At 39.1% G+C, this 27,497-nt stretch overlaps 1 protein-coding gene across 1 annotated transcript; it reads right to left on the reverse strand.

Annotated features, from left to right (window-relative positions):
* Nucleotides 1-17,237: 17,237 nt before the first annotated feature.
* On the reverse strand, nt 17,238-20,599 carry TIGD2 (tigger transposable element derived 2). Its single transcript, XM_025922396.2, has 2 exons — nt 20,259-20,599; nt 17,238-20,081 (listed from the first exon to the last, which is right to left on the reverse strand). Exon 2 carries the CDS (start codon nt 19,160-19,162, stop codon nt 17,585-17,587), a length of 1,578 nt encoding a protein of 525 aa, XP_025778181.1. The 5' UTR covers nt 19,163-20,081; nt 20,259-20,599; the 3' UTR covers nt 17,238-17,584.
* Between the last annotated feature and the right edge of the window lie 6,898 nt (nt 20,600-27,497).

The raw sequence follows: 27,497 nt of genomic DNA on the forward strand, positions 1-27,497 counted from the left end.
TATTATGAAGCACAGGAACAGAAACGGAGATTTCAGTGAAATAGCCATATGCCCATCAATTACCCTCTACATCCTAGGGATAAATCTATCCACTTAGACAATGCTTTCTCACAGCTTTTCGGGGTTTCACTGTTAAAATATAAATAGCTATCCAAAATAATAAAACAATAGAATGAGAAAAACCAGAAAAGAGGATCTCCAAAAATCAAGCAATGTACAAGAATAAAAGGAAACGTAATTTATTAAAAAAAAAATCATAGTTTCAGAGAAATGAAAAAGTAATCTGCACGTTGGAAAAAAGTAAGAACAGGATTCTATAAAAATGTAACAGGATGTTATAAAAATTATCATAAATTTAGTGGCTTAAAACAACACAAAATGTATTTTCTTATAGCTATTGTAGAGAAGTCTGAGATCAATTAGAATGGGTGAAAGTCAAGGTCAGCAGGGCTAGTTTCTTCTGGAGGCTGTGCAAGGAGAATCCATTTCCTTGTCTTTGTCACCTTCCAGAGGCCACCTGCATTATTTGGCTTGCAGGGCTAAAGTCTAAGACAGCTCACTCACTTGGCTGGCAGAGGATGTTGCCTGTTTGCTAGGTGTTCAGATGGACTGTTAACTGGACTTCCTTGCATCACTCCAACCTCCTGCTTCTATCATTATACTTCCTACTATTGATTCCAATCCTCCTGCCTCTTTCTTATAAGGACCCTTGGGATCACATCAGTCCTACCCAGATAACCCAGGACAATTTTCCCATCTCAAGAGGGCTTAACTTCATCACATCAGCAAAATCCCTTTTACCAAGTAAGGTAACATATTCCCAGGTTCTGGAGATCAGGATGTGGATATCTTTGGATGTGGAGACAATATTGGAATCCACACAAACTATTGAAAATAATTGTTGAATTTGGGGATAGAGGCTCAGGGGTAGGAAAGGGAGGGGATTACTGTTATAAATCTTACAGTACTCTGATTTTAAACTATGCCTATGTTTTACTTTGCATAAATATGTTAATTCATTTAATCAGCACGAATTATAATTTAATTTAAAAACATTAATGTATTTAATTAACATGTAATGTATCTAATGTAACATTAGATGTATATATACTAAAATGCTAACTATAATTTTCTTTGACTGTGATATATATTTTTCTTAATTTTTACCTTCATTACTATTATCCATAATTCATAATAAGCACACAATCATTTTATAATGGAAAAAATTAACTATCATCAAAATATAGAATTTTTAACTTTTCAGGGCACCTGGGTGGCTCCTTCAGTTAAGTGTCCAACTTCAACTCAGGTCATGACCTTACAGTTTGTGGGTTCGAGCTCCATGTCAGGCTCTGTGCTGACAGCTCAGAGCCTGGACCCTGCTTCAGATTCAGTGTCTCCCTCTCTCTCTGCCCCTCCCCCACTCGTGCTCTGTCTCTCTCAAAAATGCATAAACATTAAAAAAATTGTTTTAAAGAATTTTTAACTTTTCAAAATGAATTCTGTTCACAACATGAATGAATGGCATGTGTTCATATCTTCTGTATAAAAAGTACTTTAAAAGCTAAGGTAGCTTCATACTACTAGAATAGTAACCCTACTATTCTACTAGAATATACTACTAAAATATATTTTTATGTTTCCCAAGCAAATATTTTAAAAATATCATTTAGCCTTTCCAGCCAAGGATATGACTGATATTATCAGTTGTTAGCAATAACTATTGATATAAGACATAAGCAATTATTTAGAAATTGGAGTTTTAAAGATTTGTAAAGAAGAGACATTTTATTTCAAATAAAAAGTAATGTATTTTCCTACAAATTAAACAAAACAAACAGAAAAATCCTCCCACATGTCTTTTTATCTCCTACGACAAGGGTATATTTAAACAATTACATGGATAAAAAAGGCTCTTGGAAGGTGAAGAAGAGATTTTACTTATTTTAGCTCATGTGTCACAAAAGCTCACTTTGTTGTTGTTGTTGTTGTTGTTGTTGTTGTTGTTGTTCTTGTGTTCCAATCAGGAGCTCAGGGATTTAGGGAGTTTTTGTTTTTAGAAATCTATTTTGGATCTGGAGTTTGCCAATGCTATCCAGTAATGGCTTTTATGTATTTTATCCCAGGTCTCAAAATGAAGCTGCACAGCTTAGAGCAGATCCATGAATCAGTCAGAATGGACTGAATGCCCACGTGCAGAACACAATTAAATAGCACCTCTCCTGACTCAAAATGGCTAAAATATTTTCACAAGGAAGGTGGTCTCCGCAACTCTCAGTGGCATGCATCAACTTCATTTTCACACAGGGGCTTGCGTGATATTGACAACAAACTGCTTTCCTTAGGAGGAAAAATGTTATGTGAGAAACTTTCCATCCTTGGGTTTTAGCAAAGCAAAGGCAGAGTATATTGGATTGGATTTCTTTGTCAATCCTTTAACATCAATATTTAATAGTGTTCACTTTATATAGAATAAGAGTCTAGTCATATGATAAAATTAAGTAATTATATAATAAAAATGAAAGAACTAAACTTTAGGTGCTCACCATGTAAATGTAAAAAATATGCTCTGCATCAGTTAACCCTATATTATAAGTTGCAAATTTAATATAACAATTTTGGGTGAGTTACAGTTATTATTAGGTTCAAGGACAAACACTGAAATTGGCCAACTCTAAATATGGTCAGAATTTGCTGATAAACTGTCTCTGTAAGGGAGATCATTAGCTCTGTTGGTCAGATAGGCCTTTTCTCATTATGTGTATTATTTGATATTTATTTCTGAGAAGGAGAACTATGATGATATTATTCATAAGTGAATTTTTATGTACTCTCATTTTTTTAGATGCAGCTTTCTAGAGTGGACTAGGAATAAATTGAATAGGAATAAATTGAAATATAGTACAGATATATTAAATTAGAAAATAATAATTTCACATTAAAATTGAATTCAAGTTTGTTCAATTTTTTTTTTTTACTCCAATTAAAACTAAATATTTTTGTTAAAGACTTATTAGAATATTTTTAGGACAATATTTGTGCAAGGTTGTGGCTTCAAATAGATTATCACGTCACTTGGAGAGGATATGGCTGAAAAGTTATTGTTAAAAAAGCAAAGTAACCATCTTTAGACTTTTAACTCAACAAGCAGTGATGAAAGGGACTTTTTCCATTATGTTTATAAGTGAGGAAACTGAAATCCTGAGCGATTCCAGGACTCCCTCAAGGTCAGAGAGCTAGTTGGGGAGTCAAGCAGGTCCACAGCACAGGCCTCCCATGTTCCAGGCCAGTTGTTTGTCTTACAGCATTCTTTGTGATTATCAGTGCAGGAAGACCAGGTGCCATTGGCATTTTGAGCATCTCGATTTTTCATTTTGCAGGACTCTCCCCCTCTTTACAAGACATTTAGCATTCCTATTCCAAGCCCATTAAATGCTGGTAGCACCTGCACATTCCTTCCCGCCCCCCCCCCCCCAGATTTATTGAGAGATGACAAATAATATTATGTAAGTATAAGGTATCTGCACATTCTTGAATGCCTTTTAGAAGCACAGTACTTCCCTGGTTAAGAAATACCACATATTTCACAAATGATGAAGAACAAGTGTCCCAGATGCCTCATTACAGTTTTCCTGCATTCATTCCTGAATTCCTTAAGTATGCTGTGGCTTTTCTTTGACACTAAGTGGAAAAGCTTCCTTTTGGTCTTTATATTCCCATTGCCAATATATGTTCAGAAATGCAAAATTGGGACGCCCGGGTGTCTCAGTCGGTTAAACAACCAACTCTTGATTTCAACTCAGGTCATGATCTCACAATCATGATCTCAAGGTCATGAGATTGAGCCCCGTATTGGACTCCATGCTGGGTGTGGAGCCTGCTTAAGATTCTCTCTCTTCTTCTCTCTCTGCCCCTCCCCCTTCTTTCTCTTGAAAGAAAGAAAGAAAGAAAGAAAGAAAGAAATGAAAAATGAACACCACCGAGAAGCTATAACTAGAAATGAGACCTTTTTCCCCTCTTTATTTTCATGATACTTGTGAATTTTTATACCCATTGCGGACTTGTTGTGGAACACATACAACTATGACACTATAAAACACGTATTAAATACAAGTACTCGTGATAGCCATCTTCAATGGAAGAGTTAGAAAGTTCATGTGTATGCAAGATATCCAATCTAATCCTTCAAGTTTTAATAGTCTTCAGTGAATAAGCCAAGTCGAATAATAAAATACTCCTTTATAGTTATATAAGGGAATTATAAAATCATAATTCCAGTTTGACCATCCAACATGTGTGAAATTACTCTGTGTGTGTTTGTGTGGTGTGTGTGCACATGGGGTGTGTGTGTTTAGTGTGTATTTAACCAAACACATACCCTTTACTATGTTCCAAGCATGCTAAGCACTTTACATATGTTAATCCATGTAATCCTCATACCCATCCTCTGAGGTAGGTCCTGTTATTATCTTCATCTTATAGATGAGGAAAGAGAAACAGAGAGAAAAAATCACACAGTTAGGATAAGGCAGAGCAAGAATTCCAACCCAGGCAGTCAGAATCCAGTCAGCCCACCTCATAGTTCCACCTCTCTACAGCATAAGGATTACACGGGGACAGAACATTGTGAAAATTAATTTTAGGATTCTGGCTAAGTGGGAGAAAACTCAAAGTGGCCACTTGCCAATCAGATATTGTTTTGCTACATCTGAAGCAACAAGCCTTCTAGACATCTTTTTGTAGGAATTTCATTAAAATCTGGTTCTCCCAGGGGCGCCTCGGTGGCGCAGTCGGTTAGGCGTCCGACTTCAGCCAGGTCACGATCTCGCGGTCCGTGAGTTCGAGCCCCGCGTCAGGCTCTGGGCTGATGGCTCGGAGCCTGGAGCCTGTTTCCGATTCTGTGTCTCCCTCTCTCTCTGCCCCTCCCCCGTTCGTGCTCTGTCTCTCTCTGTCCCAAAAATAAATAAACGTTGAAAAAAAAAAAAATTAAAAAAAAAAAAAAATCTGGTTCTCCCAGGCCCTGGTTTTGTGACCTCAAATATCCCAGGGTGGGAAATAGATTAACCAAAAGAACTATATAGTTGCCTTCTCATTTGTATTAATATAGGATGGTTTCACATATGTTAATTTTTATTTTAATGGTTAAGCTTGAATAATAAATAATAGAAGGGATTGAATTCTTTTTTCTTTAAATTACAAACTTGTTCCACATTTTAGGAAAACCCTGTTTAGATGCTGCATATCCTCTTTCTATCAACTAACAGTTTGAGCAATTTCCATTAGGGGTAAAGGACGGTGATGGGGAAAACCTTGAACACAATTCTAGTTCCAGAGAAACTTTTCTTTCAGAAAAGTTCTTCCTCCTGGAAGCCAGAGTATTATCCTTGCCACACCAGAAATAATCATAATTTTATATTGATTTACATATATATGTTCCACTCTATAATTTATCAAAACAATATTGTATTGCAAGTATATGATTGGGTTTCCATTTTGGGTGATATAATAAAGCATTAATCTTATATTTCCAACTCCTAAAACAGTGCCTGAGATACAGAAGATACTCAATAATTGTTAAATAAATACGTAACAAGAGAGTGGCAAAGGGAAGGGAGAAATTGGCCATAGTGTCTTGATCAAAATCCACAAAGAAGTAAAATCTACTTGTATACTTTAATTCCAGTTTTATTTGGACACCACCCCTCTCTCATTCTCAGCAATGCTGCTTAGAAGGGACAATTCCCTGCTCTAACCCTAACAGCTTTGGGCCCTGATTCAGTTAAGCCAGGCAGTCAGACCCATCCCACTGTCTATAGCTCCAGCCTAATGGCATACATTAGTTATCAGAGCCACGAAGGAATGAGGAGACATTTGCTGGAGGTGGATTTGATGGTATGAGTAGAAAATGGGGCTTAGAGCTCAACAATACCCTTATGTGATGGGAGGAGCCAGCCTGGCTGACACCAGAGATGGATCCTAAAAACATAGCTAGGTCCTCAATCAAGCCACACCTAACGCCAGGTTTCCCTCTGAACTGTGGAGTCCAGTGCTCACTTTGACATTCCTCCTTTAAACCAGTATAGGTTGGATTATAACATTTGCATTATAATGAGTCATAATGAATACAACATCCCAATGTCAGGTTACTTTTCAAATAGAAGCATAAGGTGGAGAAAATGTAATGGTCATTCTAAAGTACTTTGTAAAATAAGATGAGAGAACAATGACTAGAATTGAGAAATGTTTCTAATTATATAATTATGCTATTATTTTGTATTTGAAATAAAATATGCTTTGACTTGCCATTTTGAAAAGAACTAAAATGGACATACTGTTCTATTTGTCTGAAAATCATATTGTGCTTTTTTAATATTACCTGACTTTTAACTTCATTCAAAGGAGTTGGATAGATGTTTAATCCTTAGTACTACAAAATCAAGAAGATGAATTACATTTCTGTAGATCTATGAAATCCAATAGTGGGTGGGCTTCATGCCCTTCCCCTTGCCCTAGGCCTGGTTCTCTGAGAGGATTTAACCATGTTTATAAAAAAAGGGAAATTCAAGCTGACAACTGAATGTCCTACTTTACACTTTGTGTTTTTAAGAAGCAGTGATGTTTCAAGGTTTGCAGAATGGAGTTTGTAGGTTTTGGGTAGGTTCAAATCCAGTTCTTCTGGTTGAAAATGAAATTAGAGAGGATTAGGTTAGCATTAAGTTTTTAATTGTAATTAATGACTGACAGTCAAAAAGTTAAATCTTAATATAATGTTCATTTTCAAGCTGATCGACCTAGAATGTGCTTCACATGGCCCCCATTTCTCTCCCACCTTCGTATTTTTCTCCATTGCCACAAAGTCCAGCAGAGGAACCAGGGGATCCCTCGATGTAGTTATATGGGTTTTCCCCTCCCTCTTTTCCCCTTTTACTTTGCCTTTTCTTCTTATTCCTAATCTTCTTTCCCTCTCTCCCTCATCTTCCCACCCTCCCTTTTTATGCCATCTCCCATTTTCCTTTAGTTAAAGAGAAGAAAGTAGGATTGTTATATGGAAGTAGGATTGTTATCCACTGAAGGAGGAAGGGATTCCCTGTCCTTCCTCATCACCATCAGTTTTGTCACCACTGAAAGGTACTAGAAACAGTCTGTGCTTACCTTTCTTATTTTTCATCACTTATTAACTTCTATTTAATATTGTAAAATTGTAAAATATCACACACATACAGGAAAAGCACAAAAAATATAAGTATAGTTTATGTACTGTTATTAACGCTTCAACTGACTATTAACTTCATTCTGCTCCCATCCCTCAAATCACTGTGCTCTGACAGAGGTCACAGTGACCCATTTGTAATTACTATATTTATAACTATATTTTATTGTCGAACTTCTATTTACTTTTCAAATCTTCTTGATCTTTTTTTTTTTTTTTAAGTCTCCTATTCCTTGCTCATATTTTGATGTCTCTGTATACAAACTAAACTGCTATGTTTGCATTCTATACCCAATAATTCCAATAGGTAGAGTCTAAGTGGAGTCTGGTACTGTTCTCAGTTGTTGCTGCTGGCTCTTACCAGGGAACCTTGTGAGCTCTTGTTCTCTGTGAGCTGTTGATCTTTGGAACTTTATCCATGGAAGTTTTTTTCTGAGGCCTGCACTGAAGTTGTATTCTTTCAAAGAGGATTTGTGTTATTCCTCCCAAGGTCCTACAAGCTTAGCCACCTTAAATTAAACCCTCAGTTTGATGGTCTGGGGACCCCACAGATAGAGTAAATTCATATTGCAAACCTATGAAGTCAAGCTTGTGTTTATAAATTTTCTGGGGTGCCTGGGTGGCTCAGTTGGTTAAGCGTCTGACTTCAGCTCAGGTCACGATCTCGCGGTCTGTGAGTTCGAGCCCCACTCTGGGCTGAGGGCTCAGAGTCTGGAGCCTGCTTCAGATTCTGTGTATCCCTCTTTCTCTGCCCCGCCCCCATTCATACTCTGTCTCTCTCTGTCTCAAAAATAAATAAACATTAAAAAATATAATAATAAATAAATAAATTATCAAGAAAAATGTTTCTATTCCTCCCACTCACAGCCAAGGTCTGGACAATAAAGTTTTCTTACTGCCCCTCCTGTAAGGTTATTTCCAATTCCCTTTCACTGAAGATGTAGTCTTTTGTGGTCCAAAACATATGGGAGATTTTCTCCTTTCTGACTTTCATTAAACAATTGTTTACTGTAATCATTTGAAGAAATTATGTTCTCCCACTCTTTTGTGTTTTTTAAATGTTTATTTATTTATTTCTGAGAGAGAGTGAGAGAGCATGAGAAGGAGAGGGGCAGAGAGAGAGGGAGACAGAGAATCCCAAGCAGGCTCTGCATTGTGAGCACAGAGCCCAATATGGGGTTCAAACTCATGAACCATGAGATCATGACCTAAGCCAAAACCAAGAATCAGATGCTTAACTGACTGAGCCACATAGATGCCCCCATTTTCCCCCCACTCTTTTATTATAAAATCCTTGAGAACAGAATTTTTATCTTAACTATGTATATAGTGCTGAATATAATACTGATTCATTCTGTCAACTAATATTTATTGACATTTGTACCAGAACTATTCAGGGACTGGATTGTCCTGGATTGCCCAGGCATTTAATGTCCCTGCTCTCCTGAAGCTTAAATTTATGAAAGTACATTGTAAGTGTTTAAAAAAGTATTAGTGAAATAGATGAATGATCCAGTGCTAAGTAACAAGAGGAAAGAAGACAGTTGTCACCCACAAAGAGACTAAGATTATATTTATAGAAATAGCAAAAAGGACCAAAAGAGTTAAAATTAGCTGCTTAAGGGGGGGCATTTTAGAACTAAACCTAGGTTCAGAGTATCAGATGGAGCCCAAGATGAGAATAAATTGGCTTAACTGGGGTAGAGAAGTCTAGAAATAGGAAGTTAAACAATCCTCCACCAAGACTTGCAGTGTTCTGGAATATCTTGCTTTTTATGACAGCTTTGTGTGCGTATGTCATTTAAGAACATTGGCAGATAAGATGATGACAGTGACTCTGAGGAGCACATTCTCCTTCTCCAACTTCTCCCTCAAAGGATAGGGACCTGCTCATCTCTTTCTGCACCTCAATCTCCCTCTTTATTCTTTCTCCTTCAAACATTTACACTTTTGTTCCTCCACTTATGTGTGTCTTCCCATTCTCCACTTTTTCCTCTAGGCTAACTTGGAATTGATGGTGGTAGTTGTTCTAATGACATGACTCTTGATGGGCCATTAGATAGCTTCAGGATAGAAGCTGGTTGCTTTGATTAGAAGCTTGAAAGCTTTGGCCCCACCCCAACCTCTGGAGAGGGGAGAGGGCTGGAAATTGAATGAATCATCAATGGCCAATGAGTTAGTCAATCATACTTACATGCTTAAACCTTCATAAAAAATTTTAAAGAAGAGAAATTAGAAAGCTCCCAAAAATGTGTATCTATGTGCTAGGAGGTTGGCACACCAAACTCCACAGGGAAAGAGGCCCCTGTGGATCTCACCTTATGTATCCTTACATCTGGGAGTTTGTCACATCCTTTATAATAAACTATAATTGTAATGGTGTGGGTGTGAAAAACCCCAGCTTTGTAACCATCAGACAGAAGTGTGGGTAAACTTAGTGGGGACCTGGTACCAGCAACTAGCATCTAAAGTGAGGACAGTCTTGTGGAATGGAGCCCTTAAACTTGTAGAATCTAACTCTGGGTAGTTAGTATCAGAATTACAAAACAGCCATTTGGTGTCGGGGGCGGGGCGGAGGGGGGGGAAATCCTTCAGCCAGCTACCAAACTTTACACTGTTACTTCTAATTACACCTTTAATAAACATGTTGAAATCATATCAGTTTGTCACTACAATATAACTTGCATTGTTCATATTCATTCCCCCTATCCCACCACAACACAACTAATTTCTTCAAGAGCAAGCTTGTGCTTTACTTGTGATGAGAAGCCTTCCCTGAACCTCATCAAAATTTATTTCTCTCTCTCTCTCTCTCTCTCTCTCTCTCTCTCTCTCATACTTTTATAATGTATTTCTAATCGTAGCACTTTCACAATCTCCTTTATGTTAGGGTAGGCAAGGAATGCACAAAGAAAAACAACAAAAATTATGATATAGAGACATCCTACAAAATATCTGATCAGTACTCCTCGAAACTGTCAAGGTCATCAAAAACAGGTAAATTCTAAGTAACTGTTACAGCCCAGATGAGTCTAAGGAGATATGAAAACTAAACGTAATGTGTCTTCCTGAATAGGATCCTGGAACAGAAAAAGGATGTTGAGCTAAAACTAAGGAAATGTTGGGGTGTCTGGCTGGCTCAGTCAGTAGAGCATGTGTCTCTTGATCTCAGGTTTATGAGTTCAAGCTCACATTGGGTATAGAGCTTACTTTAAAAAAACAAAAAAACAAACAAACAAAAAACTAAGGAAACCTAAATAAATGTATTTAAAAAACTATATGTATGTTATATGGATAGAACATATAAACAAGAAAACATGCTATTCTTGAACAATCTAGAAACTTCTTACCAAGTTTAATTCACATACGAATCATTAAAATGTGTCATTAGAATGGATCAAATAATGTATCATTATTTGGCCATAAAACCACTACTTAGCTACACTTTTTTAGTTCTACAATTTATCTTATATATTTAAATAAAATAAAGCTACACATCTATTAAAAACATTCTGTAATTAAAAGGAATACCCTACCTTTTCTCCCAAATTAGAAGTGTGTGTGTAAAACAGAAGAGTGTGTGAGCAATTGATGGTATTACGAAATAGGACTTCTGAAGCTGGATTATCTTAATATCTAACTTTTGCATATTCATATATAGTATATATAGTATATATATAGTATATATATAATTATTTTATAAATATAAATCTAAATGAAAAATTTTTATGTACACCATTATTCTATTTTAAAAAGCAAGGCAAGATTAACACACAAAAAAAAGTTTTTATCATATTTCATGAAATCTAAACAATATTAGGTATCATTTAAAAACACAAAAAATGCTGTCAACTATAATTATAAAATGCTATTGATTGTAAGAATTACCCCAACTTCATAAAGGTAAAATGTGTATCTTAGGATCAATGAAAATACAGTCTTTTTTCTCATGGTAGAAATGAATTTATTATATATGTGCCCATTTAGCTGACATGAGCCTAATCTATAGTACTGAATATTTGTACAGTGCAGGATAAAACCCTGCATTCTCTGTTAGTTTTTACAGAAAAGTAATTAGGTATTTTATGTGCTATAAGTGAAATATTTTATTAACACACAGAGGAGACACAAGCTCTAGTTTGTGTCTGCATTCTCTAGTTTTTACAGAAAAGTAATTAAGTATTTTATGTGCTATCAGTGAAATATCTTATTATTAATACACAGGGGAGACACAAACTCCCTAAATGTTAAAGTCAATCAGTAAATGGCCCCAAAAGCTGATTAACAGAAAATGGAAATGCTATCTCTTATTGTCCCAAAATTACAATTATTTTAAAAATACGACTATACTTTGTGAGACAGCTTTGTGTTGTGATTATTCTGAAAGAGCTTAAAGTATATTAGTTTGTATTAGATCACACAGATTATTAAAGTTCCTATTGAATTGAACTTTGAAGCTAATTTTTTAAAACCAAAAAGGGAATTAAACAAAATATCTATGCTCTCTATCATCTCAAATTAACACACTAAGTTTACAGGCATAACCTCAGACATTTCTCATTAAGAAAAAGGTATCTTTAAAACTTTATGACAAGAAAAAGTTGCTTCAGTAAATGAGAAAAACTATTTGCCTTAAGTTTACTTTGTCTTTTTTTAGGCTCAAAGGTAGTTGTGTTTTCTTTGTAAATAAACTCCAGAAGATCAACATATTCTGAAATGGAGCAAAGAATTAGATATCATTTTTAATTAGAAGAAATTGGATGTGATTTGGTTAAGATTCCCCATGAGAACAAAAGCACTTTGATAGAGGTTACCTCATAGGTTAATGAGACTACTTTACAGTCAGTTTTTCTCTATTAAAAAAAAAGTTAAGAGTTCCAAAATCTCACGGATTTTCTTTGATATCTGCACAGTAACTCTACTATATCCCTCAGTGATTTAATTAGTTATTACTGGTAATAGCTGATAATCTCATTATAGGGTCACTATGAAAATAAAAATCCCCATGAAATTTTTATTCTGGTCTATGTTCAAAATTGTAGGGATATTCATAAATCACATGTAAAGCTCCATAAAGGAACTACACTAAGTATGTTCATATTTAGGTTGGCTACAAATGTAAATGACAGTTATTTCTTACATACTTTATTATGCATTTATAATACTTCTTGTTTCTGGCTTTCCAAATTATACTAAACAAGTACATTCTTGACATGAGTGTGAGAGGTAGGTAGGCTTGGGGCTTGGGGTCATGTGAACAAGAAGAAAGAGAAGCTGCAAACAGCAATGGGCTCCAGCACCCCCCAAGTGATTTCCATCCATCCAAGTGATGTTGGCCACCCTGGTGACATGTAGAGATATGGCTAGACCCACCCTCCAGCCCCAGGCCTGATCTTTTGATCAGAAGGGGATTGAAAAGGGGCCCTCATGACGATTGCACCTGTCAGTTGCATGGAGCTTCATTCAAGGATTTTCTGAGCCGGATGGATTTACAATGATACTCAACCACCTGGGGAATAATACTGGTGGAAGCTTTCTCTGGAATTATACACAGCCAGCACATTTCTGGGTGCTAACTGTGGTTTTACAAAAGGCTTTGGCTGGTGCCTCATGGATTCCTGTAGCATGGATGCCCAAGAGGGAACCAAGGACCACAGCTTCCCTCATGGGCTGAGATCTCTGGCCCTGTCTCGGACAGGAATGTTTGGTTGGGTCTCTGACAGCTCCCTTTGGGGGCTCCCTCTGAAACAGGTGTATTATTACACTTCACAGGATTTGTGTTGAGGATCACAAAGCATATGTTGATTTGTGGAACACTCAGCATTGTGCCTGGCACATAGCAGACATTCAGCACGTGACCTGGGAGAACTCTTTGTCCTCCAGGAGAGACAGAATTTCAATAAGAGACTTCCTGCCTGTGTCAAGAAGGCAGGTGCAGTGCTGGGATCCAGGATGAAGTGTGAAAGAGGTTACAATCCAGCTCTTGGAGGCTTGTTGTCTAGACAGAGCCTATATCCTTGGCTACTAGGCCACATTGTCTGGAGTTGAGAGAAGCAACTTCTACTTCCTTCTTGGTCACTGTGTGACTTTGGGCGGATCAACTCCTTTCTCTGGGTCATCAGTAGGGAAATCGTCTGATTTCTCACCTAAACTGGAACACTTGAGATTAAAAGGAGCACTACAACACTTACTCTGAGAGAACTAGTATAAACCAGGATGGTGCAGGGCAAACTGGGCCCAGTGACCCCTGGACTCGTCATTTTGAGGGAGACAGTGCTATTGGTGCTGTTACTAGTAATGCTAGTGCTGCTTTGTGACTGGGTCCAAATCTACCCTTGCTTCCCCACTGAATCTGCACAGGCAGTTTGCATTTCTGCTTTTAGCATACAAGCTTATCATCTCACGAGTATGCCTTCAGCTGCTTGGAAGAACACATTTCTCTTTGAGCCCTGTTATCTGAGACTGCAGCTAGAGCAAGCCCCACCTGTGTTTTTTTGGTTTTTGCTAATGGGCCCCCGTGGTGATTGACAGCACACTCTGTGGTCCCCGGAGCCTGGCGACTCTGCAATGCCCTCTGACTCATGCAGACACCCCAGCCAGCATTCCCAGTGGTGAGGCAGTGCCTTAGACCTCAACAGGGGTGCCCAGGCCCCCTGTAAGTCTGCAGGGTCACTATGAGAGAACAGCTGTGACTCATTCCCTGGGCCGAGCCTGGAAACCAGGTGTTTGTGCAACCTTGGAGTGTACCTGTATAACCCAACCTTTTACATATGAAGAAACAGGTTTAGAGAGGTCCAGAAAGCTGCCAAGGTTATCTAAGGAGAAAGTGGAGAAGCTGGTGTTTGCATTCCAGTCTGTTCACCTTCAGCAACCCTGTTTGGCCAGTGTTTCTCAGTGTGCCAATGAGGTATGCAAGATGATTTTAGGTTACAGATGGTCAAATTATTTAAAAAAAAATTGTTTTGTATTTACTTTAAACTAGAAAAAGACCACAACTGGCACACAAGACCTGTGATTTTACAGGTATCATTGCTTAGGATGTAGATAAAGTATATATTTAAATCAGGAAAGGTCAACTTTGCAAAAATATCCAGGTAATAAGTAGACATAGTCTTCCTGAAGAGTTCCAAACTAGGAGTACAGGTTCTAAATTTGATTTAGGTGGCTTTTAGTCATATCACTGAAGGGTTAGTGTCTCTGAGCCTGTGACTTAAGTAGCTGTGTCCTGCTTCAAGTCAGCTGTGCCATTTAGTCCACTGTGATCCTCCCTAAATCCAGAAAATTCATGATGAAGTGACTGTACAGCTCAGCCAGAAGCTAGAGTGAAAACAAAATGAATACCAGAAGAAGACTGCCATTATAATCCTATAATTCTGCTTAAATTGACTGTGGCTATTGATCTGGGCCCTACCAATTCTTCTATATTGATTGAGCACTCAAAGTTTTCCAATCAACCTCTGTATTATTCTCTGAGATTGAATTATGAAATAATAAATATCCCAACTATACTTTTTCTTTTTAAAAAGTATACTCTTGGGGGGCCTGGGTGGCTCAGTCGGTTAAGCATCTGACTTCAGCTCAGGTCATGATCTCGCAGTTCATGAGTTCAAGCCCCGCAGCGGACTTTGTGCTGACAGCTCAGAGCCTGGAGCTGCTTTGGATTCTGTCTCTCTCTCTCTCTCTCTCTCTCTCTCTCTGAGCTTCCCTGTTCATGCTCTGCCTCTCTCTCAAAAATAAATAAGAAAACATTAAAAAAATTTTTAATAAATAAATAAATAAATAGTACACTCTTAATTGCCAAACACTTTCCATTTGGTGTGAATTTTGTTAGTCTTTCAAATCCTCTAAAAAAATATGTACTTGTGTAAATGGTGACCAAGTTAGAATTTGTGACTATTTTCTTTAAAGTGCACAAAGTCAGAGGTGCCTGGGTGGCTCAGTCGGTTGAGTGGCTGACTCTTGATTTTGAATCAAGTCATGATCACACAGTTGGGGAGTTCAAGTCCCGCACTGGGCTCTGTGCTGGCAGTGCAGAGCCTGCTTAGGACTCTCTCTCTCCCCTCTCTCTCTGCCCCAACCCCGCTCACGTGCTGTCTCAAAATAAATAAATAAACTTAAAATTTTTTAAACAAATAAAGTGCACAAAGTCAAACGAGAGCACATTAGTTCTGTGCTTCTCAAACTAGAAAATATAATTACCATATAACTTGGAAAAGGGAAAAGATTTTTGTATTACAATTAAATAGGGAATTAGAATTCACAGTTTATATTAGCATCTATGATAAAACACAGGATTAAACAAACCATTTCAATATCGTAATTGAAAGGAGTTTGAAGAGCTGTTAGCAAAAGACTGTGAAAAATGCAAAGCAACATTCAAATATGTCTTTACCATTATCAGGTTTGAATCTCTTAGTCTCCAAGAAGCCAAATAGCCTCAGGACTTATTCCATGTACAGTCTTCATTTCCTCAGGCCCATCCAGTAATTGAAACTGTGTAAACTGAGGAAGGTGTGTTAATAGGTGAATTCTCCCAAAGAAAGTGGATTCTTAGTGGTTTTCTGAAATAGGCTTTCCTGAACCAAAACCTCAGCTCAAAAGGCAGAGCCCTGCACTCTAATGATAGCCTCATGAAGAATTGTCAGGGTCTCTAAAATCTCAAATCAATCACAACAAAGCTCCCTATATATGGCTGGGCTTAACTGCTATAACCAGAGTTTTTTGTCATGTTTCTTTTGCTCTGAATTTTTCTACTGATTCTGTTACTGTAATTTAATAAAATATTTCAAATGTCCTGCTTATTATCTTATCTACTTTTAAGGTATTTTATTATTTCAGTAAATTATGCCAATACTAGTAATATAGATTCTCTTCTATGAATAATGGTAACATCTATTTATTTTATTAGCAGGCCAGGGAGCAAAGAAATTACAATTCCATTCCCATTTATTTTATAATTCAATCTAAGATGTCTTAAATGTGCCCACAGACCTCACTGTGCCTAGCAATAGATGGTCAGGAAATGACTTCTAAATTGGATTAACCTTTCAGTTTTCACTGAAATAAATTATTATTCTATTTCAACTGAAGCTAGTTACTTGTCTTTTATCTCACTTCCCTTTAAAGGGTTTTCCTAACACAGCAACCTCACAGTTGAGTCACACACCGGGTCTGTTCAGCACAACTTTTGAAACTCATAGTTTCAGGAACTCAGTAACAGTAGCTAACATTCAAAGAGGACTTAAGCTGAGTCAGGTCCTCTTCTAAGCCCATAATACTTAAAATCCATACGTTAAATCATATGCTGCTCACAAAAACTCTCTAAGGCAGGTATTACTCCTAATTCACATATGGGTTAAATAACTTGCCCATGGTCACACAGCAGCCCATACTCTTCTATAATAATCTTTCTCATGTTCTACTTAATGTTAGTCCACTGCTCATGTGGTGGATGGTTCCACAAATTTTATGCATGCTTATGTTCTCAATTATCCTCAGAAAAAAATATGCTATAAGAAAGTAAACAACGTAAGTTGTAAGCTTTAAGTGTTATATAAATATCAAACAGCTTATTAAAAACAAGAACTATTGATATATCTATTCTAATGAAGAATTGAAATGAAAGACAACAAAGTATAACTCTTACCTCTTCTGATTACGATGGTTTGGGAACTGAAAACTATTTTTTCTGAAATGGGGATGGCATTCTTTTTACAACTCTGAAGGAACTCTCCCTGCTGTCAGTTGGAATAAAAGTGAAGTGCAAGCCCTCTCCCTGGAGACATTTTATGTTTCTTCTTCCTTCATTATACTCAGAGATGGCCAATCTGAATTGCTGACTACCCAAATACTGTTGATATAGAATCCCATATTTCAGGTTTGAGACTATTTTCCTTCAGTGCTCTCGTTGCACAGACAAATTTTTGCTAAGTTCCAAAAATTTCAGCAGGTGGAAACATCATGGAAATGGAAACTTACCCCCAACATATTTCATTTGGAAACTGGAGTTCAGAGCAAGTCATAAAAATTTAATTGAAGTAAGATTTATTGATTGCCTATAGTGTGCACGGTCCTCTATTAGACACATTGAAATTCAGGCACAAAACAGACACAAAATATCTGGCCTCAGGTACCTTATCATCTAACTAGTATAATACAGATTAGAAAGAGTAAACAAACAAGTTACATGGATGGAAATGGTCACGTACTAGAATCAACATTAAAGAGCAGTAATTTAAGTAATCCAAAATGGCATCTAATCCTAAAATCATTTATAAAATGTATTTAGCTTTAAAATCCACAGCACTTCAAAGAAGATAATGAAGTTCCACTGCAGATAAAGTCACAAAGATACAAATACACTTAAGAGTATTATTAATGACTTTTGTTATTTTGGATCTTCTGTTTTCTTCTTATTATTGTTCGAAGCCTCCGTAATACCAGTTTATCAGACAGAAGCATGTCCTCTTGTTGTTCTAGATAATCCAGTAAATTTTCGGTCCATTCAAGTGCAGCTTTATGGCTAATATGCTTCTCTGGATTCAGTTCTGCTTTTCTAGTCTTATTGGAATGTTTTTGTTCAGCAGGCTTGGCCTGGTCCTCAGCACTTTCACTGTCTGTTAGCACCTGACAGCTTGAGTCATTGCTCCGAGAGTCAAACCACTGATCAATATTCTCAATGTCAACGTGTTCACAGTCTTCTGTATTCTGTAAAACTGTTGCTAAGTTAGCTGCTAAAATGGCTCCTTCATCAATGTTCATGCCTGAATTCTCTTCATTGCTAGGGAACAGTTTTTTCCATGCTTTGGTTATGGTACTGGATTTTACCATGTTCCAAGCTCTTGATACTTCATAAATTGCATCCAACACTGTCAAATTTTTCCAAAACATTTTTGGGTCAATTCCTTCACCCATGTATTTCTGAAGAAGTCCTGCTCGGTAGTATCTTTTTACTGTGGCTAGAACCCCCTGACTCATAGGTTGAATTAGACTTGTGACATTTGGTGGCAAATATTTCACAATTATTCTGCCATCATCTGAACTCAGTAATTCTTCATTTGGATGTGCTGGGGGAAAATCCAAAAGAAGCACTGCTTTTTCTAGAAGCCCCTGGGATTTCAAATGCTTCTGTACCTGTGGCACAAAGTACTTTTCAAACCACTGTCTGAAAACAGAATGTTCTATCCATGCACTTTTTTGACTGAAGTAAGTGACAGGAAGGTTTGAAAGGTCAGCTCCTTTGAACGCACGGGGTTTTTTTGCTTTTCCCACAACACAAAGATTAAGTTTGTGTAAACCAGTGGCATTTGCACAACACATAATAATGATTCTCTCTCTGCTTGACCTATAACCAGAAGTAGTTTGTTCAGTTTCAAGAGCTAATGTCCTTGATGGTAGACATTTCCAGAACAATCCAGTTTGATCAGCACCATAAATTTGCTCCGGTTGTAGATTCTCTCTCTCGACAAATTCCTGAAAGTTACCGCAAAATTCACTGGCAGCAGTTTCATCTCCTTTTAATTTTGTTCCTTTACCAGCAGCCTTTGGAATACCATGGCGCTGCTTAAATCGAGTTAGCCAGCCAGATGATGCATTAAAATCACCTTCCATTCCCAGAGCATCAAAAAAGAATTTGGCTTGTTTTGCACAAATTGTTCCGGACACTGGAATCCCATCTGTTTTCTGTTGGTTAAACCACTCTATCATAACCCTATCAAGTTCCTCGTATGTCGATGACTTCATTGATTTACGTTTGGACACCCCACTTGTAGGATCTGAACTGTTTGCATAGTTTATTATCCTTTCTTTGTTCTTTTTAATATCACGAACCGTGGATTCACCAATTCCATACACTACAGAAAGCTTTTTGAAAGATATGCCTTCCTCAAGTTTCTTAATAATGTCAAGCTTGTCCTTAATTGTCAACACCACACGCTTACGTTTCCCCAACATTTTAAATGTCCACTATTTTAAGCAATTACTAGAACAAGATATTTAACAACTTAGATTTGAATACAATGAGACTAGAAAATGGGGTTTTAAGATCCCTTCCCTTCTCCGCAGGACCTAGATGGATGGTATGCTGGCCAATTTCCAGGCCAGGCCTATGTGACTCTCTTCACTTTGTTGTTTAAAGCCTACAAAGTTCTTTCAACAGGGACTAGTTTTAACTAAACCTATCTTCTTTCTTCCTCCTTACTTAGTTTAAGGTCTTTTCATGAACTGCAATCTCAAAGGAGACTGCAACCAATCTGTACCAGTAAGGTCTCTAAAACAGTCCTATTGTGTATTTAATTCTTCTTTTCATTACAGGTAGAGACTCTTTGCTAAAGGAACTAAGACTCAGGTGGGAGTACTTTGAGAAATGTGCCAGGGATAAATAGTTTAAGAGAGGACTTGTAGACATGACATATGGGAAAATATAATGGAAAAACTCATCCGCTGACGCTGTCTTTGTCAGGCAATGTACTGTATGGAATACAGCCTCTTCTAGGCAAGGACTGCTAGAGATTAATTATTCAAGTGAGTGGTTATGGAAATCATAGGCAGGCGAGATAAGGCAAGCTGGACAGAAGTGAGCAGTGCAAATAAGGTGAAAATGGACAGGCAGAAAACTTTGTACTTTAACATGACACAAACTTATACCTAATGTATTTGGCAACTGGAAAGGCAAAAGGCGGACAAGAGGTGGTGTCACATGATTAAAGCAAGCATCAAAAACTTCATTGGTAGAAATCAGAACTCATGGTAGAAGGTATGGAGTGGAAGGCTCAGTGAAGATGTTAAAATAATCCTGGTGAAAGATGATCCTCGATGGGCCAACAGAAGTAGTTCCTGTGGGGAGCTGTATAGCACTCGGTGCCTCCGAAACCTAAAGGAAAATACCAAAAACATTTTTTTTTTTCAATATCAGGGTCTGTGGCATTACTCGTATCTATCCTGCAACTATATTGAGAAAATTAACGCCTCCTATCAGTGTGATGGCAAAATCCGACAAATAATGCTTTTAGGCATTATCTGGAGTGACAGCGGGACCTGAATTGCCTACCTCCTGAAATTAAGAGGTCAGAGACAAGCCGCGTTAGCGAGGGCCTCTCCCCGCAGGGCGAGCTCCGGAGCGCGGGACGTCTTTGCTCACGCGGAGGGAGCCCGGATTCCTCCGTGGACGCCGGAGACCACGGTGTCACCGCCGCAGCGAGCGAGCGCTTGGCCCAGGGGACGCCAGTCAGCGGGCCGGGGGCATCACTCTCCGCCAGCCCGCGCAGGGGCCAGACCGCCCTGAAAGCAAATGGAGTCTCTAGAGGGAGGCTGACACTGGTGGCGCGGCGGCAGCGGCAAGCGGCGAGCGTCGCCGCCGGAGCCGGAAGGCGGGGGATTAGGGTGCACGCGCGCGCCCCCGCAAGAACGCTGTGTCGGCAAGGGGGTGGGGCCTGCGCGGGCGAGTGCGCGCGGCCCGGGGGCGGGGTCTTCGGCGAGAGGGCGGGGGCGGGGCCGGCCGCTGCAGCTTCTTTAGGCGCGGCGTGGGTTCGGCTAAAGCCCTGCCTGCTCTAGCCTGCAGACTATTTAGTCGGCCAGCAGGGGGCGGTCCAAGTCCACCCTGTCTTGGCCCTTCTTTCAGTGGCTCTCCTCTGGGGGCGAGGCTTCCTCCTCTCTCAGGTGGAATAAAAATCGCACCCTCTGAGGGCTCTGGAGAAAGCTACTCATCCTCAGGTGCCACGAGCGGCTTGCGAATGGGGCTGGGCGAGCGCACGTGGAGCGTGTTTACAAATAGCGGCCGCTGCACCCGTGCGTTCCAGCGCCCGTCACCTGGGACTGGAGGAGTCGGAGCGAGGATCATGAGCAAAGGTAGAAGCGAGCAGATGCGGTTGCTGGCCGAGGGCAGGAAGGCTAGCTCCCTTTGGGGTTCAGGAGAGGAGCTGGGCTTACATTCTGCATAATCTACCTGAGCAAGCCCGGGGTTCCTGAGGTGCAGCAGGGGTTGGTCAAACTGGGTATCGAGTATTCCCTCCCTGGTTGTGATGCTCCAGGGTTGAAGTCACAGTCACCATAGAAGCGGACCCTGTGCAAGACGGACAGCACCTGGGAGACGCGTGAGCCTGTGGGAGACTCCCTCGTGAGTTTCCTGCCGCCCCTTTTCTCCTTCTGTTTCTCGGTAGTAATGAGGAAATTTGCAGTTTGACAAATAGTCCCTTGGTTTATTTTAAGTGGAGGTAGCATTAGTTTCTATTTTGGAATTCTAAATGGACCGAATGCCAGCACTTGTGTACTAATAACCTCTGCGTTGAACCATGCCAACTCCCCCTTCCCGGACTCCGTTCCTTATGGCGGGCGGGGGGGGGGGGGGTTGCTCAGAGCCTTCCCAGGGGAAGGGAGTGGCTGCACCTCCATCCTGCAGCACCTGTTTACCAAGGAAACGCGTTTAGCCTTCTCTCTCTCTCTCTCTCTCTCTCTCTCTCTCTGTATAATACTTTGAAAAATGGAAAAGGCTAAAGTTTCTCCAATACCCTAACATAAATGTCTATTCATTTTCGTTAACATAAAGTAGCATGGTAATTCGTCATTTATTTGTAAAGGCCATACTGTTGCTAAAACGTTTCATAAGGGAACTGACCTGAGCATTCATACTGCAGCAAAGAGATGATTGTAAGGCTTCTAACTATCTGACTCCCGCGCCCAAACTGCTCAATTGCCTACCTGAAAATCGCAGCATTCCTCTACCTGGCATGATGGAAAATCTGTGATCTCCTAGTTATGCTGTGAAGTAGTTTTAGACAAATACCTGCTTCCCCCTCCTCCCCCCACCCTTCCTCCCAACTATCAACCAAGCAGTTTCTGCAAGTTTGGTTGACTATTTGAGGTAAAGTACAACTTCATGCAAGTTTTAGATCACTTTTAAAAGTTTGCCCCCACCCCCCATAGTTGTAAGAAGCGTGAAAACAGTTGTATCTGATATGGTATCCATTCCTTAAGGAAAAAGAGCCGATATGTACCGACTACCAACCATTGGTGGTGGCATGTAACCAGATGTTAGCCCCCTGGCCTTCTCCCTCACCCGCCAGCCTACTGGGGTCACGGGGTCCTATTATATATTTAAATAAAGTGACCCCTGACTCTTCTCTCCCTTGCCCGATATCTCTGAGGTTTAATTTCTTTCCAGATACCCCTTGGATCATTTCTCCGTTTCTGCTGATTCTCCAGCTTGATCATGTCTTGTCTCTTAGAACTGTTCCCTTTTCATCACCTTGTGTGAGTTTAAATCTGGAACACAGCCCATATGCCTTGGTTGCCTCAAAACACCACCTCCCACAAGGCAGTTGTATTTAGTAGACTTATTAATAAGACTTGACTTTACCCAAGACAGCTGTGTCTTTACACAAGCTAGTTTTCTATAACAGACTTTTTCCTTTTTGTTGAGGGGAGGGGTTACTAGTTGTGGAAGATTTGTATTCAAGTACAAGAGTGGGGGGAGGACCTTAAAATAGAGCGTGTATCCTCCTGGTTTTATTAGGAGCCAGGCTGACCACAGGCATTTCTTACTGTCCGTTCTTTGGGTCACCACCTCATTTCGTCTTGACATGCCATCCTCTCCTATCCCCAACATTCTTCTGTCTCAGCATCCCCCCAACCTTCCCTCTGAGCTGTTTGTGATATCTTAGATTCTTTTTCCTTTATGACACAGGGAAGTTTTCTATTCTGTGTCTTTTTTCTACCTGTCCCTTACCATTCACTGTGGTTTATTCTCTAATTAGAAGACAGTTCACTCCTGAGGGAATGCTGCTACCAGGATTTCTTTCCTGGTATCCCTTAATCCTTGTATTATGAGGTCAACGGTACCTCTATTTTTTGTACAGTGAATCAAAAGCCAAAAGGTGTGTGAATCTATTAAACATAGGTGGCAGAATAAAGAGTTGAGCCAGAACTATTTGGTTTTAAAGGCAATGTGCTCTGCCCACCATCACAATGGAAATATTTAACTCAAAGATGTAAAAAGAGGAAAAAGTACATTGTGGGTATTCATTTTTGCATAATTAAAGTGGCCATTTGTTAAAATGGAATTTTCGACATTAACCTACCAAAGTGGCATTCTGGTTGTGAGGGTACCTTAAGTCTGGAGCAGTGTTCATCAGACATGGCATTTGGTTCGTTGGAATGTGGGTGTGCTGAAGGCTACTCCAAATCACCTGAAATGGCTTATGTTTCTCATCATTAAAAGTTCTAAATTCCCTTTTCTACTAAGATAATCTCAGTGCAAATACATTTTGCAGCCTCATTTTCCGTAGTATGTTTCATGCATGATAGTTTTGTAATAGAATAGTACATCTCTAGATAGAGTAAATTCTTGTAAAGCAACTGCTTTCTTGCTTTCTTGCTTTTTTGATTTCATTTACTTTATCATTGATCCTCATTTACTTGGAAATTTTTGGTTAAGTTACCCAAATTAGCTACTCCAGTAAGCTTAAGATGAAGACCTGATACTATTATTCCATTTGTATTAAACTGATTTAATATCAAATAGTATTTCTTAATGATTGAAAAATATTGCCAATTGATTTGCAGCAAATGGTTTCACAAAGAACATTTGTCACCTACTTTGAGTGACATAAAATATGGAGGGGATTTTTGTAGCTAAAATATAATATATTTTGGAGTGTATTAGGGCAAACAAGATATATAACAGTTGTTATCTTCAAAATGAAAACCTATTCTTTGAAGTCTCTTTTAGCTGTAAAGTTATTTCACCTTGTATTTTAGACAAAAGCCCAAATCATTCATTTTTAGTGTTAAAAAATCCCTTTTATATAGTTAAAGGTAGAAATGCTTTTCCACTTGAAAATTTCTGGACACAAATGACAGAACAGATTACTCTTTGGAAAATCCCTTATCTTTTTTAAGAAAGTTTTTAACCTGATATTGAAAGGTAGTGATTTTTTTCATATTCTTGAGTCTTCTATAGATGCCCAGTAGGAGGCTTTTAAACTTAATTTTCTTTTTTGTGTTTCCTTGTTGGCTGGCAGTAGGTTTTCAACTGACTGGCAGCATAGGCAAAGCTAAGACAATGAGTTCCTAGGAAGATAAAAAAGATTTGATAGGGTTGAAAAAATGAAAATTACTGGTGGAAATGTTTAAGGAAAAATTAGACTTGCTTCCTAAAAAAAAAAAAAAAAAAAATGTGGATATAAATTGAAGAAACCAGTGAATTGCTAATTGGTGGCCACAGTATGGGTTGGAAACTTGAGTAAAATCTAGACCCACTTTACCTTTCCAAATTGTTCTCTAAAGGAGTCCTCAGTTTCCCTTAGATTGATGAAATCCACCTTCCTGAAAGCCACTGTGCACCAGACCACCCATGCTCCCTGTGCCCAACACATGCAGCTTCATGCTTTAAGGCTCTGCTTGCTGCTGTTTTAGCCTAAACAAGTCCAGTCCTTCCTCTGTTAATCTGTACATTATTCTGTTCTAGTTTGTCCAAAAACTGCTTCTCCCAAGGTTGCTGTTCAGACTTGATGGGTCAGAATCACCTGGGGTCCAAACTGTAGCTTCTGGGGCTCACTCCAGGGATGAAACCCAGGAACCTTTCATTTTTGGCAAGCACCCCAAGAAATTCTAATATGCTAAAGTTTGAAAACCTTACATACTGACCACCATTTTTTAAATTTTTTTTTTTTTAACATTTATTTATTTTTGGGACAGAGAGAGACAGAGCATGAACAGGGGAGGGGCAGAGAGAGAGGGAGACACAGAATCAGAAGCAGGCTCCAGGCTCCGAGCCATCAGCCCAGAGCCTGATGCGGGGCTCAAACTCACGGACCGCGAGATCATGACCTGAGCTGAAGTCAGACGCTTAACCGACTGAGCCACCCAGGCGCCCCACTGACCACCATTTTGAATATGAAGTTCTTCGCTCATATTCTTTTGGAAGGCAGTTTTTCTTCTTCCCCCTCCCCCTCTCTTCTTAAATTATAAGCCATCTTTGAAGGAAAATATGAAATACAGAAAAGCAAAACGGAAAATAAACTAGCATTCAGACACAATAACACTAAACATTTTAGGGTGTATCCATTGTCTTTTATCAATGTAATTTTCTCCTATATAGTATAGTTTATATCACATTTTTAAATGAGAACATAAAGTCCTAATAAACATAAAAATTTATATACATACTCTTAATAGCATATTTTATGATACTGCTTCTTATCAGCCAAATATTACTAGGAACACAACCTGTTGCCAAAATTGGGCTTACTGCTGCAGTAAGGGAGCCATACCTTGAAAAACCATGGAATATCTCAAAAAGAGGGAGTCAGGTGAGCTTGGCACAAGGACTTGGGTAAGGTGATTTTAGGGAGGTTTAAAGAAAGTGAAGAGTCTATTCTGGATTAAGTGCTGCCAGAAAGCAGGAGCAATTGACTATTGGGTCTTTTAATTTTTATCCAGGAAGCTACAGGGACAGGCTAGAGTTTCACTGGAGAGGCAGTAGTAGTCAGTCCTGCAAGCCAGGAGAGGGGGGTATTTGATCATTTTTGTGGTTACCCAGCTTTCCACCCCCCCCCCAACACTCACTTATTACATTTCCATTTAAGCAGCATTATGCAATGTTCTCGTTTTTGTCTTATTTTACTACAATCATGGAGAGTCCTCCTCTAATGTCTGTGAAGTTATTTAGACTCCTTGGGGTAACACCATGCCTACCTTCTTCAAAGCTTTCAACACATCCTTAAAGGATCCAGGATCCAAAAAAGCTTAAATGATAATCATTGATAGATAAGCTCATTCAGCCTTGAAACTATCCCTAATTTAGCTGTGTAGATAATATCATAATGCAATTCTACCTTAGTGAGACTCTCTTATGTTTGAGGAAGATTGTTATTAATACTTGGCTTCCATGCTTCTAGATTAAAAAGTTCCCATGATAGTGCTTCTCAAGTAGCTTTGATCAATTTTAGAAGTTTTCATCACCCAGAAAGAAATCCCATACTGTTAGCAGTCACTTTCCATCCCCCCCCCAACCCTCTCCTGTTCCCCAGATCCTGGCAAGCACTTATCTCTATGGATCTGCAGATTCTAGACATTCCATATAAATGGAATCATACAATATGTGTACTTTGTGACTGGCTTCTTTCACTGAACATAAAGTTTGCAAGGTTCATCATGTTAGATAGCATGCATTAGTACATCACATTCTTTTATTGCTGAATACTGTTCTGTAATATGGATGTACCACATTTATTCATGAGTTGATGGACATTCAAGTTTCCATTGTTAGGCTCTTATGAATAATGTTGGTGCGAACATCTATGCACAAGTTTTTGTACATACAGACATTTGAACATATGGTTTCATTTCTCTCAGGTACATAACTGAGATTCGGATTACTGGGTCATATGGTAGGTCTGTGTTTAAACTTTTGAGGGGCTATTTTTTTTTTTTAAATTTTTTAGTGTTTATTGAGGGAGAGAGAGAGAGAATAAGAATGAGAATGAGCAGGGGGCGCCTGGGTGGCGCAGTCGGTTAAGCGTCCGACTTCAGCCAGGTCACGATCTCGCGGTCCGTGAGTTCGAGCCCCGCGTCAGGCTCTGGGCTGATGGCTCAGAGCCTGGAGCCTGTTTCCGATTCTGTGTCTCCCTCTCTCTGCCCCTCCCCCGTTCATGCTCTGTCTCTCTCTGTCCCAAAAATAAATAAACGTTTAAAAAAAAAAAAAAAAAAGAATGAGAATGAGCAGGAGAGGGGCAGAGAGAGAAGGAGACACGGAATCTGAAACAGGGCTCCAAGCTGTCAGCACAGAGCCTGATGTGGGGCTCAAACCCAGGAACTGTGAGATCATGACCTGAGCCAGTCAGATGCTTATCTGACTGAGCCACCCAGGTGTTCCTTGAGGAGCTATTTCTAAAGCAGGTTACTTTTTTACAGTGTATAAGGACTCCTAGTCCTTTTGTCTTAGTCCATTTGTACTGCTACAACAAAACACCACAGACTGGGTAGCTTATAAACAACAGGAATTTATTTCTCACATTTTTTAAGGCTGGAAAGTAAAAGATCAAGGTGCCAACAGATTCAGTGTGATGGCTGGTCAGGATTCACTTCCTGGTTCATAGCTGGTACCTTCTTGCTGTGTCTCCACATAGTGGAAGGAGAAGGAATCTCTGGGTTTCCTTTGTAAGAACACTAATTCCCTAAATGAGGGTTCCATCCTCATGACCTAAGCACCACCCCCTAATGCCATCACATTGGGCATTAAGATTTCAACATGTGAATTATGGAGGGACATAAACATTCAGGCTGTAGCATG

The sequence above is a fragment of the Puma concolor genome, chromosome B1 (genome assembly GCF_028749965.1).
Source record: "Puma concolor isolate L17-30 chromosome B1, mPumCon1.1.hap2, whole genome shotgun sequence".
NCBI lineage: Eukaryota > Metazoa > Chordata > Mammalia > Carnivora > Felidae > Puma > Puma concolor.